General features: G+C 44.4%; 1 protein-coding gene across 1 annotated transcript in view; it reads left to right on the top strand.

The window, feature by feature from the left end:
- myom1b (myomesin 1b) overlaps nt 1-18,452 on the top strand; it is a 210,909-nt gene that overhangs the window by 63,636 nt on the left and 128,821 nt on the right. Inside the window, exons 7-12 of the mRNA XM_078540637.1 lie at nt 947-1,035; nt 1,133-1,192; nt 4,139-4,303; nt 9,851-10,012; nt 10,910-11,051; nt 13,425-13,624. Of these exons, the coding sequence (XP_078396763.1) occupies nt 947-1,035; nt 1,133-1,192; nt 4,139-4,303; nt 9,851-10,012; nt 10,910-11,051; nt 13,425-13,624 (818 nt within the window). The remainder of the gene's footprint in view (nt 1-946; nt 1,036-1,132; nt 1,193-4,138; nt 4,304-9,850; nt 10,013-10,909; nt 11,052-13,424; nt 13,625-18,452) is intronic.

Raw genomic sequence — 18,452 nt, 5'->3', positions numbered from 1 at the left:
CCACTAATCAAATGCTGACACAAGAAAAATTGTACTGCTGCAGTTACGGGTGGTATTTTATGGTCCCGTCATGGCTGGGACTGAGCCGTAAAATGAGGCGAGCCATTCAGAAGTCCATTGACTTTGGCGGAACTGTAAAATTCTGCCAGTGTAAAATTCCGCCCTCCATTTCTTAACTTCTTGCCTCCACCAATTTTGTCTCTGATATTCTCCCTTGCTTTTTGTGGGCTCCAGACCGTTACTCCACCGAGCGTATCGGTTTTCTGGTAACTCAAGAGTTCTATGGTAATGCAAAGCCAATTTATACAATAAGGCCACACAAGTTCTGTGACGAGTAAAAGCAGATTTTGTCCAGTCATCAGAGTCACAGAGAGACTCTGGACTCTGTCTGGATGCCCTCAGATAAGAAACATTGGAAACATTAGTGTAGAAAGCAGAAATCCATAGAAAGTATCCAGCAGCTATAACTCATGGGAATATCGTGGTGGATCTCATTGCATTTGGCAAGTAATGGGATCACCAGATAGCACATTAAGTGGAAGCTAAACACAGAGTGAATGCCAATCATAGAATTTGAGTTGTTAAGTTCAATTATTCCGCAGCTAACTCAGCACAGATCAAAAGTTGAACTGGCAACGTGTCGTGTCGCAGGGCATTAACTGTGCCAATTGAACCGCTAGGAGAGCTTAACATGCAGATTTTGTTTTAGAAATTAAACAAAATCAAGGCCTTAGAACTTACTTTTTGAAAGGCATGGCAAATGGAGCTGGTCAGATACTAAATGGTGATCACACTTACACAACTGTATCCCAACCAGTCTTCTGGGGAGGAGGAAAAGGAAAAAAATTAGTGAATTAAAAAGCTAAATGTGGAGATAACTTTGCCAAATGCTCTACTTAGTTTTGTTTTCTTTTGCATCTAATTCTGCCATCTTGTTCCATTTCAGATGTGACTTTGATGACACTGCCCAATATCGGGCTTCAGCCATGAATGTAAAGGGAGAGCTTTCAGCTTTTGCATCAATTGTGGTAAAAAGTATGTCCACAAAATGAATTTTTCATATTAATCTGCTTTAGTAGCTTGAGTATAGTTTTGCACCAACAAACCTCCATCTGTTTCTTATTTGTTTCAGGATTCAAGGGAGAGCATGGTGATTTCTCATTCCAACCTGGAAGATTTGCACCTCCTTCTTGTAGGTATCATATTTATTAGTATAACCGGCTTGAATATAGTTACTTACTCCTGGATTTAAAAAAACAGGATAATATCTGCCCTATCTGTTGACATGCACAAAAGTTCATCCAATAATCTGTAGACTTTAAAACCTGAAACTTGGGGCAGTATCATCCCAGATTTGCACAAAGTGTAGGAACGGGCGGGAAAAAAGTTTGTTTCCCCGCCAGCTGCAATAGTGGGTTTTCATGCCGTATCGTCCCATTCCTGCCTCATTCATTATGCAACCACAAGAAACATGCCTTATTGCTGGCGGGAGCCTCCGATTTGCATGCCACGCCGTTACCTCACCTCATGCTCATGCAGGGCGACATATTTAAATTGCAGCCATGCACACACTTCTCAATGCTTGCAGCCAAGGACTGCTCCGGTGAGGACATGGCCCCAAAAGTCAGGAAGAACGGAGCCCCCCCTGATTCAGTGAGGACATCTTCTGGACGCCGTGGAGGCCTGCCACAATGTCCTCTGCCCCCGCTCTGGCCACAGGAAGCCCATCAATTTCACCACTCCAGCTTGGGAGGCGGTGGCAGAGGTGGTCATTGCCAGTGCTACACACAAGAGGTCGGCCACCCAATGCAGAAAACGGATGAATGATCTCATCTATGCTGCCAAGGTAAGGTAACCATCTTTTCACTCTAAACCTACACACTCACAAGCCCATCACACATTCACTGGCGTCTCACTCACTGCCAGCTCAAGGGACATCACCGCTCCCTCTCTCACACACATCCTCACATCTCCATCTGGCTTCATCTCTTATGGAGACTGCTTCCTCAGCCTGCACCCTCTTGAGGTCACTTGCACAGGTCAACATATGCCCCCCACACGCACCCTGGGATACCCCCCCTTCCCCAGTACAGCCCTCACGCTGCTGCCTCTTCCCTTGCCTAAGGCCACATCTCCCCCTTCCCCAAGCAAGCCCCAGCCCTACAGCCAGTGAAAAGCCACCGCCGCCTTACAGCTGGCCTGAAAGGTAGAGACCTGACCGTGAGCCCCCTAAAAGTGATGTGGTGCTCCTTGTGAAACCTGGCGCTGATGACTGCATGTTTTGCCTGAAGCAAGGTAGGTAAACAAACCTCAAAGTCCTGAGCAAAGTGCAGCCCATCAGGTGCACATTGCTTGTGTACAGTTGTGAAACACGTCGGCTTGCAATCCTGCTGATGTGCCCGGATGATCCAGCGTGGGGGGCATGATTTCAACGAGCTGGGCTTATAATGAGATGTTAAAGCATTGAATTAGGTTCCCGACGGCGGGGAACGCTACCTGCCATTGATGGGTGGAGATGATGATTGCAAACTGGTTTAATGATGGCGTAAAACCAAATTTTGGCTTTCTCAGCATATTATCCCCCCTCCACCTGCTATGACGCCCGACGCCAAAGGGCCTGGAAAATTCCAGCCTTGGCATTACCTAACTAAGATGTTTTATACAGTTTTCTGCTCTTTTCAACTTTTTTGATACACTGGCTCTTCATAGCTTTCTCAATTAAAAATAACATTGCAACCAGTTAATAATGAATTCTGTGGTTGCTGATACTGGGCCACTTCTGGTTTGGTCGATTACAGAGGGTGCAATATGCAGAGCACAACCAAAATATCATTCAACGTACTTGAAGAGAAAAGTGCAAAGAACTCCATGCTGTAGAATGTCAGATCATTAGTTGACGTTGTGAACTTTATGCATTAGAAAAAAATAGCTTAATTTAAAATAAACCTTAAAACATTAGACTTCAACACTAGACAGGTTTGAAAAAAAACATTGGTAAAGATGAATCAGTGATACTAAGGCATAATTTCCATAAAAAACAAGAAAAAAGTGAATGTTGTACATCTGAAGTAAAAACAAACTATGCTGGAAAGCACGACTGGCTGATCAGCATTTTGAAGAGACCTATGGATTGATGTATTGCGCTTTTGTCTTCCTTACAACTGATGAACTTAAACACAGCAAGTCAGGACGGGGAAAGTGATGGACATAGCAGATTTCAATTCTTGTGACCACTGATTATTCTCCTCTACCCTCTGTTTTGAGAATATCTTGACATCCCTGTAGTCTAACATAAGCATTTTTGTAGCCTGACTCTACAAGCTCTGAACAATGAACAGACCTAAAATATAAATCTTTCTTTCTCTTTCAGATGTGGATCAACCTCGTTTTTAACTCCAGTGCTTTTTATTTTGGACCATTTTGTAACTTAGTACATTTAGACCTGAGATTTTAGCATTAAGAAAATAGTATCATTATAAACGTAGTTTCATTTAGTTGTGCAGTCTAGTGGCATTTTATTGTATCTGAATTTACCATACAAAATTTTGGTGTATTATATTGACAAATAAGATCAATATCATTTTTTTTCTGTTCCATAAAACTGCCATGCCTTTGCATTTATTTAAAATAACTAAAGTACAAAAATGTCATAACTTTAAATCACTCCAAAAATAACCTGGGCACATTCTGTTAATGAACACTTTATTCCATGTAATAAATAAGTTGTCAGCCTGCCTTATTACCAATACCACCAGTGGTTTGGTTGATTGTTGCTAAATATGTGCCCATATCACACTGATACAATTGGTTCTAACCTTAGCCTTGCTAACTTACGGCAGTAGCTGCCAAAGGGTTTGTGAATGGAAAATAAAGATGATATCCTATCTTGTACTGGACAGATCTGGCAAACCATGTACCCAATTGTAAACCTTCCAGGGGTTGATAATAATGCCTGGAGAGCGCAACTCACTAACTGTTTGCAGAATATCTCAATTCCAAGTAACTGCTCGCAAGGACATCTATCAAGAATTACTTGCGAGAATTAGAAAGGGAACAGTGAAAGAAAATGAAATGAAACAAAATACTACAGTGAAAGGAAAGCGCTAAAAAAAAATAATTAATCTTCTTATTTGAACAGATGACTTTTACCCTGGTGATGCTCATATGAAGTTTGATGTGCACATCGTTGAAAAGTTTGACGTGTCATTTGGTAAGGAAGGAGACACGATGAGCTTGGGCTGCACTGTTATCGTTCACCCCAACCTAAAGCGATTCCAGCCAGAGATCCAGTGGTGGCGCGATGGTAAGTGTTGTCTGTGTGTTGGAGGAATCGTCATGAAATTGCAGTTAATTGGCAAGGCACCAAAGATCAAACCACTTAAAAACAGTTACTTAATTATCTCGCCTCCTCCCTAACAGCATGGAATGTTACTGAAGTATATGCAGCGCTCATACCCTAGCCCCCACTTCCCCATTTCCCCCCACACCCACCACCGTATCTCATCAAAGTGACCAATCTTCACGTGCGAGCTTATGGCCAGGATTTTATAGTCGGCGTATGGGGGCGGACCCGACACGCCAGTACGAAACATGACGCGCGATGATGTCGGGCATGCGTCCGAACATCATCACGCTGTCTCGCGATGTTTCATTTGGCGGGTACACACCGATAATTAAAAGCCTATTAAGGCTATTAAGGAACTGATTAATTTTAAATTTATGCTGCCCGTCCAACCTAACAGTTGGCGGGCAGGTGAAAAGGCCAAGCGGCCTTTACATTTTTTAGGAATCCTCATCCACGAGCCGGATGAGGTTTCCTAAATCTTTTACAAATAGAATAAAAACTTTTTTTGAAAAATACAAACATGTCCCATCTCATGTGGCACAGTCACATGAGGGGAAATGTTTCATTACATTTTTATTGCATTTAATTATTTTTTTCAAAAGCGCTTCAATCTCCATGAAGCAGCTCCATGCTCCGACTCTCCCTCCCCCTGCCCGCACAGGTAGTGCCCAGCGCTACCACTCGTGTATTACGCTGGGCGGGCCTTAATTGGCCCACCCGCGTAAAATGGCGGTGCGAAGTCGATATTGGGCAGCAGTCGGCTCTGCGACCACCCCGCCCGCTCCTGCTAAACCTGCCCAACGTGGGAAAAATTCAGGCCTATAGATAATGAGTAACAGCAAGCTCTTTGACTGTGGGATCTTGCCACTAAATCCAAACACTCTCTTCACCTGAGGATGGATCTTGGGTGCCTGTCGGGGCCAGGAATGGAGTTTAACAGGCATTAGAAATAGCACCTTCCGCCTCCATCCTACCCCCAGACCATTTTCCCAAAGGTGAGATAGGGGGCAGCTGGGCTACTCGCTCATAAGCAACGGATAGCCCACCAAACTAGTTAAGCCCCAATTAAAGCCAACTAAAGGAGACAAACTGTGATTTTCCTATCAGCCTCCAGGTTAATGGGGGCAACGGAGGTCAGTTTAGCTGCCCGGAAGCAGACTCCCAGTGGCAGATTGGGGGGTAGGGAAGGGCCAGTTTTCCAGGGAAGGTTCTTCCTTCCTGCATGGATCTAACAGCAGCTGGAGGCCACTATGATAAGGCGTTTCCTGGTTGCCTGCCAGCAAAAACCTTATTTAACCTAAATTTTGAACAAGTTGGAGAGAGGGTGTCTCCATTTTCAAGTGTCCTCTCATTAACTGCAAGGGCATTCTACTACTCTTTCAAACTGGAGGATGAGTAATTGGCCCTCCAGCTTCGAGAGCCTGCCTGCCATCTTTAATTGGGCAGTACATCTATTTTTCAGACTGGAGGGTGATAGACGGTGCTGTTCCCCAGTGCTAAGACCACTGCTTTTTTTGCTTTATATAAATGACTTGGCTCATGGAATACAGAGTAGAATTTCAAAATTTGCCAGTGATACCAAACTTGGAGGAGTGGCAAACAGATGATACGAATCAACTGCAACATGAGATAGGCTAGCAGAATTGGCAGGCAAGTGCCATAGGGGATTGAATATAGAAAAACCTGAGCTGATGCATTTTGACAGAAGGGTTAGGGACTGCCAATAAAGATTTGATCTAAAGGGCAGGATTTTCCCACGTCGGGGCAAAGTTGAAGTGCGGGCGCGCAGAGGCGCGCCTCTGATTGGCACCCCCGATTGGGGGTGCGCCGCCATTTTACGTGAGCGGGCCAATTAAGGCCCGCCCAGCGTGACATCCGCACGGAAGCACTGTGCGCTCCCTGTGCGGGCGGGGGGGGAATCCCTAAACCTGAGAGTGCGCTCTTTCGCGCATGCGCACAAAAGGACGCACTCATCTCCCTGAGGCTAAGTGCTGCCTCAGGGAGATCGGCTCTACAGTAAAAAATATAAAAAATTTTAAAAAAAATTATTCCCTGACATATCCCCTCATGTGACACTGTCACATGAGTGGGGACATGTCCATAATTTTAAAAAAAAACTTTAATTAAATTTTTTTAAACCTACATGAAACCTCATCCCACCAGTGGATGAGGTTTCATGCTTTTTCTAATTCCCACCAGGGCTCCTAGCCTGCCCGCCAACCTTAAGGTTGGACGAGCAGGTCCATTAATTAGTTTAATGACTCTGTCAATGGCCTCAATTGGCCATTGGCAGGTCAGTGGGCGCACAGCTGATTTTGCTGCGCCCCCGCCTACCTGAAAATTTAAATGGGGCGTGGTGACGTCAGGAGTTCGGCCCGAGGTCACCGTGCATCATTTTATGGGTCGGCGAGCGGGCCCTGCCCCCCGTTTGCCGACGCAAAAATCCTGCCCAAAGAATCTACAGGGACAAAGGGACCTGACGGTGCATGTGCATCAATCTTTGAATGTGGCAGGACGTATTGGGAAAATGATTAGCAAAGTATATGGGATCCTGGGCTTTATAAATAGAGGCGATGAGTACAGAAGCAGGGAGGCTATGCTGAACCTTTATAAAGTGTTGGTTAGGCCCCAACTTGAGTATTTCTGGTCACCACACTTTAAGAAAGAAGTGTCCTTGAGAGAGCGTGGAAGAGATTTACCAGCAGGATTCCAGGGATGGGGGGTTTTAGCTACAAGGTTAGGTTGAAGAAACTGGTGGTTATTCTCCTTGGAGCAAAGGAGATTGAAGGGACATTTGATAAATGTCTAGACAAGGAAAAACTGTTTTATTAGCTGATTGTATAAGGACTAGGTGACACAGATTTAAGGTTTCGGGCAAGAAATGCAGGAGTAATGCGACAAAGAACTTTTTTTACATAGGGAGAGGTAATGACCTGGTACTTGCTGCCCATGAGGGTGGTGAAAGTGAAACAAGCAATGTTTCAGAAGGAAATTGGATGGGCACTTGAAGGAAATAAACCTGCAGAGTTTCAGGGATCAAGTAGGGGTGTGAAACTGACTGGATTGCTCCGTAGAGAGCCAGCATGGACTTGATGAACTGACTGGCCTCCTTTTGTGCCATAAATGACACTATGGAATATTCAGCAGGTCTGGCAGCATCAGCGTTGAGAGAAACAGAGTTAACATTTCAGGTCTGTGACCTTTGATCATAACTGGGAAAAGTTATTTATTAATAGGTTTTGAGCAAATAAAAGGGTGGTGTATGTGGGGGGGGTGGGGAAAACACCCTCTTTCCTCCCCACTTTCATTTGCTCAGAATCTATTATATCTCTAACTTTTCCCAATTCTGTTGAAAGGCCATAGGCCTGAAATGTTAACTCTGTTTCTCTCTCCACAGATGCTGGCCGATCTGTTGAGTAATTCCAGCATTTTCATTTTTATGGCACTTCTCAAAGTTGTTCACTGTGGATAGCAACCAGCAACAAGAATTACAGCTGATTTTGCCATTTTCCCTGTCCCAACCCAGAACATTGATTCCAAAAGTAGTGCATAACTGCTGGTCACCGGAGGCAGCACAGGCCCGGAATTGAATCTGGAGGCTTTCTGATCTGTACAGTTTCACATCACAGCACATAATATTGCTTACTGAGCTATTGGGAAAGTCAAACTCAGATTTTTATGATCAACTTAAACGTTACTTCTTTAAAAACATTATGGCATGGATTTTTCCTATGGCGGGCGGGCTGGGCAGGAGCTGGTGGGGTTGGGCGCTGAGCCCATTGCTGCTTGCGATCGGCTGCGTGCTGCCATTTCACGTGGGTAGGCCAATTAAGGCCTGCCCAGCGTAACGTGTGGCCGGTAGCACCTGTGCGGGCAGAGGGAGGAGGGAGAGTCAGGGCATGCGCTCTTTCGCTTGTGTGTGCAAAAGAGCGCGACAATCTTCCTGAGGCATGGAGCTGCCTTGGGGAGATTGAATAGAGAATAAAACATTTTAATAAATTATGTAAAAATTGATTTAAACATGTCCCCTCATGTGACAGTGTCACATGAGTTGGGATATGTTTGTGAAGGTGGGAAAACTAATTTATTGATTTTATAAAAGCTTCAGGAAACCTCATTCCGCCCGTGGATGAGGTTTCCTGAAAAATGCGAAGGCCGCTTGGGCTTTTCGGCTGCCCGCCAACCTTAAGATTGGACGGGCAGCATTCTTAACTAGTTTAATTACTTTCTTAATGGCCTGAATAGGCTGTTGAAATTTCAGTGAGCATGCAGCCGACTCTGGCGTGTGCCCGTCGAACAAAATATCATGATGGCGCGCGATGACATTGGGACACATGCCCGATGTTATCGCGCGTCATTTTACTCATCAGCATGTCAGACCCGCCTCCACATGCTGACTGGAAGATTCATCCCCATGAGCAGCCATTATATGAACAGGGGTAGACCATTTAGCCGCTCGAGCATTTTCCACTGTCAATCCAATCATGGCTGATCTGCTACCTAATTTTAAACACTCACCTTTGTCTCATATCCCTTAATGCCTTTAGTTCACAAAATTCTATTAATCTCAGATTTAAAATTAATAGTTGATCTGTAATCAATTGCCATTATGGAAGAGAGTTCCAAATTTCTGTACACAATGGTTGGCGGAAGTGTTTCCTAACTGCACTCCTGAAAGTTCTGGCTTTAAATTTATATGCCCCCTAGTCCTAGACTCCCCAACCAGTGGAAAGAGTTTCCCTCTACCCTATCAATTCCCCTTCATATCCTGAAAGCATCAAGTAAAACATCTCTTAACCTTCCAAATTCCAGAAAATAATCTCTCCTTGTAATTTAACCTTCAGAATCCAGATAGCATTATGGTACATCTAGGCTGCGCTCCCTCCAAGGCTAATATATTCTTCCTAAGATGTAATGCTCAGAACTGCTCACAATATTCCAGGTGTGGTTTAACTATGGCTTTGTATAGCTGAAGCATGACTTTGACTTCCTTGTATTCTAGACCTCCAGATATAAAGGTCAACATTCCATTAGCCTTTTTCATTATTTTCTGTACCTGTTCATGACATTTTAATTATCGGTGTCCCTGGCCCTCCAAGTCCTTTTTGGATCTCCACTGTTTCCAGCTTTTCACATTTAGAAAGTACCCTGTTCCATCCTTTTTGGCCCAAAATGGATGTCCTCACATTTGCCGACAGTGCCACAGCTTTACCCATTCCCTTAATCTATTATTATCTCTTTGTAATTTTACAATCCCTTCTATGCTGCTTATAATACCTTCTATCTTCTCAAGGAGTCTATTGCTTTAGCTGTTGTTAATTTTGTGTACCTATGATTTCATGTTTAGCAGTTATAACTTGCAACAAAAACTTAGCATATACAAAGAATGTCAAGTGTACATGTAAAGACAATAAATATAAAACATCTAGAAATGTAATCTCTTTGTATTAATCTCCATACTTGCTCTACTCTTACAATTCTATCCTTCTCCATTTTCTTTGCCAGGTGTTCAGTTACAGGCATCTGAATGGGTTCAGATGCACTGGAGTGGTGAAACTGCCACACTGACTTTTACTCACCTAAACAAAGAGGATGAAGGATTGTACACTATGCGTGTGTTGACAAAATCTGGCTATGAACAGCATAGTGCATATGTGTTTGTCAGAGGTATGTGTGCAAATAAACATGACAGCCTATATGTCATGCGGGAGCCGGGACAGCAGCTGACAGTAGGCTTTCCCACTATGTGAATCATCAAGTTCAGCCCAATCCTAGTCTCACTCAGCTCCACATTGTGCATTTAGCAGTAGGAATTACTAAATAATGAGAAGCTGTTTTCTGCCACGCAGCCACACCCCATAACTAGGGACACTGAGAGCAATTGTAGTATTTCTGCCATCACCAAGGTTGCAACCAACAAACTCAGCACGAGCAGTGATTGTAGTTGGTGTCCTTCTAATCTGATAGGGAATAGCGCCACAGTAAGTGTGCATTTAATGAGTGAACAGGCTTCAGGTATCTGTTATGCCTGCTACATTGGATGGTAAATACTGCAATCTGTGAGAGAAATGCATTGGACATTGTCAGGTAGGAAAATAGGAGCAGGAGTAGGCCATTCAGCCCATTGAGCCTGCTTCGCCATGCCAGACAATCATGGCTGATCATCCACTGCAATGCCTTTTCCCCACATTATCCCCTTATCCCTTTAGCCGTTGTATTTAAAAATCTGTCAATCTCTGCTTTGAACATACTCAATGACTGAGCTTCCACAGCCCTCTGGGGTAGAGAATTCTAAAGATTCACAACTCTCTGAGTAAATAAATTCTCCTCATGAACTGGTCATCAGCTCCTTGGATGATGGCATGAGACTGCCTTAGGGCAAATAGAATGCATTGTATCCTCCACTTGAATCTGTTGAACTGCTAAGTCCCTTTTAGTTGACAGTAGCCCAGGTGCTTGCTATATTGCTGCTGCATTTCCCAGAAATGAGAGAAACAATTGTTAAGTGGGAAGTGGTTAATTAACATAGCCAATGTAATCAGAAAGCTTGTGTCTTATTTACAGATACTGATGCAGAAGTTGCAGGGGCCCCAGCAGCTCCTTTGGATGTCTATTGCTTAGATGCCAATAAGGATTACGTAATTGTAACTTGGAAACAGCCAGCAGTTGACGGTGGTAGCTCCATCCTTGGTTATTTTGTTGACAGGTGAGTGGTGAAAGAAATTGACTACTGGGATATTTCTCACTACATTAATTTACAGATACCTTGGGTTCTGATTGAATAATTCTGTTAAGGTGGATTATTTTACATTATTTTTTAGGTTCTTCCCTCCTTTTCTAAATGCTTTAATTCATCTCAGGGTAAAGTCCTCTGGGTGCCAACATCCCTCTACTACCCTAACCAAATGCTCATTCTTTATATTCGAATGTTGGCGGGCCCTAGGGGAGTGCTAGGAGTGTGTTTTATACTCAAGTCCCCAGTTTGTCTTGTAATATCTTCAGACTACTCATTTGGTGGACAAATGCTCAGTACCTACATTTTCATTTTATTCAGGAAGCTGATTGCACAATATGGAATGTGTAAAATGTAATACCGTGTTGTGGTGCATGAAGTCATTTACCCTAATAATGAACAGAGAAACTCTGTAAACATTTAAATTTATGTTTATAATATTCTAGTTGATCTCTCATGCCATTGATCGCAGTGAATTGAAGAATATAACTACTCTGTGACCTGTCTTTATAGTCTTTGTGTTGCTATTTCTTTCTCTGCCTCTCCTCTTTTGCTTCTGTTTCTCTCTTCTCTAAAAACATAAGACTATAAGAAGTGAGAGCAGGCATAGGTCACTTAGCCCTTCTAGCCCATTCTGCCATTCAATGAAATTCCACCTTTCCACCTTATCTCCATATACCTTAATTCCCTTAGTTTCAAAAAATCTATTGATCACTAAGTTGAATTTTAACTGATTAAGCATCCACTGTCCTCTGGGGTAGAGAATTACAAAGATCTAGAACAGTTTGAGTGAAAAAAATTCTCCTCATCTCAATCCTAAATGGCTAATCTATTCTGAGACTGTGACTCCTAATTCTAGACTCCCCAGCCAGGGTAACATCCACCCCCATCAAGACCCTTAAGAGTTTTATAAGTTTTACACATCTCATTCTTCTAAATTCCAAGGAACAAAGGCTTAGTCTACTTAATCTCTCCTAAAGGACAATCCCCTCTTCAAAGGAATCAATCTATTAAACCTTTATTGCACTCACTCTAAGATTTGTATACCCTTCCTGAGGTAAGGAGACCAAAACTGTACACACTACTGCAGGTGTGGTCTCACCAAGGCCCTATACAATTGTAGCAAGACTTCTTCATTCTTATCCTCCAGTCCCTTGGTAATAAAGGCAAACGTAGCATTCGGTTTCCTAAATGCTTGCTGTATCTGCACATTAACTTCCTGTGATTCATTTGCAAGCACATCGAGGTCCCTCTGAAGGCCAACATTCCCAGTCTCTCATTATTGAAAAATATTCTGCTCTTCTATTTTTTTCCCCCAAAGTGGATAACTTCACACTTTTCCACATTATATTCTATCAGCCATGTTCTTGCCCATTCATTTAACCTGTCTATATTTCTTTGCGTCCTCCTCACAACTTACTTTCCCACCTAACATGATCAGCAAAATTGGACGTGTTACACTCAGTATCTTCAATTAAGTCATTGTATATCTCTCCTTCTTCTGTCCCTTTAGCTCTCTGTCTTACTCCACTGTCCTTTTGGGTGGCAGGTAGATGGTATCATTGTGATGTAGCAGACAAAATAGTCTACAGGCTGCTTTTAGGACGTGAGTTCTGCAAATGATGCAAAAACCGTAGAAATTTCAGTGACTAAGAAACAAAAGGCAATGCAAATAATTTTAGCAATTTACTGGAACTGGTGGCTGGATTATGCAATCTTTGGGGTGATACATTTTCACCATAAAATCACCCTTGAAAATACTTGTCATAGCACCACCTGCAGGAGTAACAGCTGGAACTTAAAATGAATTTTTAATGAAATGTACATTCCACGTACTAAATTTAATATATTTTGCAAATATTTCCAAAGTTTTAGTTTTGAGATTTTTGAGTGTGAGCTTGTGCAAGGTTGCATTTTAGGTGAATAATAATAACATTCACTTTCCTCCATCCTTGTTATAAAGTGTCAGTTGATGATAGGACTGTGTCACTACAGACCCAATTTTCTATGCTTGCTTGTGCTAACCAAATTTGACCCAATAGCAGAACTTTCCAGAGTTATCCTTTACTTTCTGAGCTTCCACATGAAAATGGACATTTGGGTGAGGTACCAGAAGCTCTCTATTCTAGCCATTACCTTCAGGAGAGAAGAACAAATAGGAAAAAATCTGCAAGCAAGCAGCACTGAAAAAAGTGTGTTTAGACAGTATATAAATGTCCTTACATGTGTTGCACAACTGTAGTCTGCAATATTTTTGTATAGTAGAATGATTTCAGAATTGTAAGTGACTACCTCCACTAGATTTTCTGTTTGTTCCTGCAAACAACTTAATTTCTTTGCTTACAGATGTGAAGTAGGAACCAGCCATTGGGTTCAGTGTAATGACACCCCAGTGAAGTTTGCCCGCTTCCCTGTCACTGGGTTGGTAGAAGGTCGTTCTTACATCTTCCGTGTGCGTGCTGTCAATCATGTTGGAATTAGCAGGCCATCCCGTGTATCTGAGCCTGTGGCAGCCTTGGATCCTTCTGATAGAGCAAGGCTGAAGGGTATGTCTTTTTTCTCTATGACTGTTTACTCTGAGAGAGGAACTCTTTAAAGAGTGACTCTTTTGATATCTTCTTTGTTTGGCAATGCTCTTAATGTGAACAACAACAGGCCAAATAGTAACTCCAACTTTCGCTACTCAGAGTGAATCTACACTGCATGTAAAGTGATAGAAAGAAAAAGTAAAGCACACCAAAGCTGTTGCAATCCTCTGTGGTATGGTAGCACAGTACATTAGAGCACCAAGACCTGGTGCCATCGAATCAGTGACACAAAGATTTGATCTACCATGCGAATGAGTTCCTGAATCAGTGAATCAGCCTGAGGGTGGGATCTCCTTAGTGATAGATGGAACGCCAGGAGGATGAATTCATGTGTCACCTGGTGCCTGGCCCAGAGCAGTGTTTGAAACATATCTGGTTTCTTATCTTATATATCAAAAATATGCAAACATCACGCCTGTCTAGTGCTAGTTGATCTATCATTAAGCTGCACAGGGACAGACAAGGTACAGGGAAGGGTTAGGTGCTTTGGCCAGGGTTGATTTTATTCTCCCTGGAAGAGACACGATGGGGTAAGGCCCTTTTTCTCCACAGTGATGCAAGCAAGGGGGAGTTTCATTGAGTCAGACTCATTTCCAGCTCTATGGTAGAGGAAGTGAGTGCCTTGACCTGTTCTGTCCTCAAACAGAATTTGGAGGCCAATGCATGTCATAAACCTACTGGCCCCATTTTGAAGCAACTATCTCCACATTAAAGCCAATTAAAGTAATTTAAAATAAGCCACTGATGAACTGTTCTAAATTCCTGCTCTTTATTTATCTTCTGTTCAGTTTTTAATCCAATTTCCTACTCTTTCTCTAAGTTCTCACTCTTTAACCTCCTCCAGTAGTCGCCAGTGTGTAACTTTGTCAAAGGCTTTCTGAAAGTTCTTGTACACCACAGCTACTGCATTTCTCCCAGTAAGCGGAATCTCTCCATCCTAGCAGCAGTGGGAAGCTTGGTGAGCGGGGAGCCTAATTTAGCATGAGGCCAAAAATCAGTTTCCCAACATCAGGATGAACTTTTGAAATTCCATTCTTGGGACTTTAAAGGCACGTTAAAGGCGGGTTCATCTTCCTGTTGAATAATACCAGGAAGCTCTTTTGCAAGCATTAGCATGTCATGCATGCTCATTAAAAGGCCACCTTGCTAGAATTAAATTTCCCATCCAAATTAAGGTTTCTGCTAGTCAGAAATTACTTCGTTCACTTCCACGACTGTATACAAGTGGCGTGCACCTGGCGTGCTTCACTTCTTCCATGGCTTTGAGGTGAGTAGGCGCTGCTTTGACCTTCTTGGGGCCAGCTCATTCCTTGATTCATATCAGGTGCCAGTAGGACAAGCTGTGTGAAGGCTGGACATGGGAGGCAGGCAAATGGTGGAAGGGGTTTTATAGGGTGGAGCGGAAATTGGATGTGGGAGACAGGAGAAGGGGGAAGGGGGAGGATTCTCCAGGTAAAGAAAGAGACTGTTCAGGAAAGACTATCTGGGAAAGGGGAGGAAGTAGCAAGGGAATGTGAGGATGTAATGACATGGGATAGAGGAAAGGGCCTTAGGTCGGGGGATACTGTGGATGGGTGGGGAGGATGGTGGGAGAGAGCCAGGATAGTGGGAGAGAGATGGTCCTAGAGGGAGGGATGCATGGAGTCAATGGTGGGGTTCCGGGAGTTGAACTGAGGGTACTGGTCTGGGAAGAGAACAGTCACAGTTGGTGGAGGGAGTGGGATACAGTAGGGTGGCAGGTCCAGGATGACAGCCGGGTATGTGAAGATGTCATGGGTGTGGGTCATGGGAAGTGAACTACACAGGTGGCTCAGATAATGGGAGGGGTCAAGATCAGGGTGGGCATGGGGACAGTTACAGGTGTCAGCTCTGAGGGGAGAGAAGGCATGTCGAAGTGGATGGTAACAATGTCCAGGATAACTGGAGGACATTCAAAGGTGACAGAGGGGAGAGGAATGGTGATATTGAGTGGGCGAAGGGTGATGGAAGGAAGTTGGAGAGTGACGGGGGAGGGTGGAAGGCTGTGGAGTGAGTCTGAAAATTAACAGCACCATTTTCCAAGTAACAACAATGCAACACATTCCATGTAAAACTGTGATACCTAGAATTGGGTGGAGGGACTTTTCGGGTGGGTGGAGTTCAAGGTCAGCACAATTGGCCAACCTAATAATCATGAGGCAACTGGATGTCTACAATGCTCAGTTATGTTCTCCTCTCTATGGTGAAGCCCACATTGCAGCAGGTTTGTTCCTGACTCATGGGTCTCATAACATCGAAATCCCAGCAAGGTGTGGAGCTGCCGTTCATTCTGTGCAATTTGCCATCTGCTGCTGTCAGAGGCAGGGATGAAGGGAGGGAGGGAGCTTGATGCCTCCAAGGGGCACGGCTGAAGGACGGCAGCAAACTCCTGACTCCAAACCTCTATCCTCCCAGGAAAATGGTCATGGCGACAAGGGCTCATGCGGTTAGTATGTTGCCAAGGCAATGGTTTCTCTATGGAGCCTTGAGGTAGTGGAGGCAAGCTGAATAATGTCAGGGGGAGGATTCTCACACATGGCTCTCATCACCCTGGTCAAAGAGCTCTCCATATGCAGTCAGGTACAAACGGGAGGAACTCCCATCTCTGGTCCTCCAGGATGTCCTTCAACAGGAAGGGATGGGGTGGGGATGCCATGTCTAGGAGTAAACCAGGCACAGGGCTTAGCCCTGGTTTGGTGGCTCTGAGATGGAGGCAAACCTGCAAAGAATATGCTTCAATTCATTCACCAATCCACTGAGGCCTGGATAATGCAGGCTTCAGGCAACCCTGCTTTGCCACTGGCTCTCATCCAGATAAGGAGAAGGAGGGCCCGTTGCAGGTTGGCACAGGGCTAGGAGAAGCAATGGTCTGAACAGCAAGAGGCAGCGGTCTCAAGAAGGTCAGGATGTTGGCAAACAGGGTCCACTGCAATAGCGAGCAATGGCCAACCATGGGTATATCGCAGGCAATGCAGCTATCCACAAATGAGTGAAAGGCAAAGCTGGAGGCGCCTTAGAATGATCTGGAATGTGGTTGCCTACATCTGTCGGCTTCTCCACAATGACCTATGGCTGCAAGGACTTGGAGGGAAGCCCATGCCAGTGGCATTGAAGATCACCGCCACCATAAACTTCTTTTCCAGTGGATCCTTCAGGGGTTCCACTGGGGACCTATGTCGCATCTCCCATTCAGCGACACACAAGTGCTCCCCGGAGGTGACAGATGCCTTGTTCAGGAGACTGCACCAATTTGTTCAATTCCACTTGGATCCCGAAAGCCAGGCTGCTAGAACATTGGGATTTGAAGCAATCGCAAGTTTCCTGCAAATGTAGTGTAATTGACTGCACACATGTAGCCTTGAGAGCACCCTGGCAACAGCCATTCTCGCTCATCAATAGAAAAGGATTCCACTCTTTGAACTCATATGTGATCACAGAAGGCAAATCCTGTGTGTTTGTGCTTGGTTCCCAGGAAGCTCTCACAATGCCTACATTCTGACCCACTCCCATGTGCCCCAAGTTTTTGAAGGACCTCGGCGATTTCATGGCTGGTTCCTTGGGGATAAGGGATGCTCCCAGAAGACTTGGATGGTAACGCCAATTCACCGTTTGCAAATTGCTGCGGAGGAGAGCTACAATATTGCCGCCAGATCCGTGATTGAGCAGATGATAGGCCTCCTAAAGATGAGGCTCAGATGTTTGGACCACTCAGGCAGGCTCTCCAATACTCATCACAATGTCCAGGATCATTGTTGGCTGCTGCACCCTGCACAACCTAGTGCTACAAAGTGGGGGTGGGAGGGTTGCTTGGCTGAGGGAGACATGGAGGACTGAGATGCCACCTCATTAGGGGAAGGGGATGGAGCTGCCGAGTGCCAGGATGTCAATGAGCCATATGCAGAGGCATAGCAGGGCAGACAGGCTGGCCAATCTGATAGGCAGAGTAAGCTGCTGACACATTTCTTTAACTTTTTTGTTTTCTATCCTCCGCTGGCTGGAAGGCCCCAGCTCCTTTTTGGTTACAGACAATATACTTTGTTTTACTGTACCTTGATTTGTGGTAGCTGAATTAAATTGCACTAGTTACCATCTGCCCTGCTGTTGCTTTGATCCTCTGCTTGCACCAAACTGTGCTGATATGAGAGCCCTGGCACTAAATGCACGCATTAGAACCTGCACAGTACTCTGTTCTACTATAACCTCAGGCACCTGTAAGTAGAAATGAGATTTTAACCTTGCCCTCCCAAAGTTCGTGTACACAGTAACTTGGAAGCATTAACAAATCTTACCTCAGCAGTTGACTTATGTCAACCTCACACTTGCTGACAAAGGGAGGTTAACCTGACAGAGAGCTCTTTCAGGCAGAGGCAGATATATGGGTCCACAGGGAGGAGCAGCATGAAAACACCATTTTGCCCCTCAAGATCATTCCTCCATGCAGATTAATCAGGAAATATTGTGTTTCTGCCCCCCAATCACCACTCGCCCCTAGTAAACCCATTAAACCCATTTCCCTTGACATTGTCATCATGCTGAGAGGTTTTAAGGTTACTTTGCAGTCCACTCACAGAGAGTGCCTCACCTGCACTATGAGTTGCCTAGTTGCAACCAATCCAGAACCTTCACTCGCTGAGACTCCTACAAGTCTCAGTCTAGGTGGCCTTAGGATTAGTGTGAGACTGTGATACATCATTGTGGACACCCCAGCCAAGGTAAACATCTTCCCTACATGGAGCCTGCAGAGCCCTTTAGAGCTGCTGAGGCTTCA

The sequence above is a fragment of the Cetorhinus maximus genome, chromosome 4 (assembly GCF_964194155.1).
Source record: "Cetorhinus maximus chromosome 4, sCetMax3.hap1.1, whole genome shotgun sequence".
NCBI lineage: Eukaryota > Metazoa > Chordata > Chondrichthyes > Lamniformes > Cetorhinidae > Cetorhinus > Cetorhinus maximus.
The sequence above is the reverse complement of the archived record's forward strand: the minus strand, read 5'-3'. Positions and strand labels throughout refer to the sequence as shown.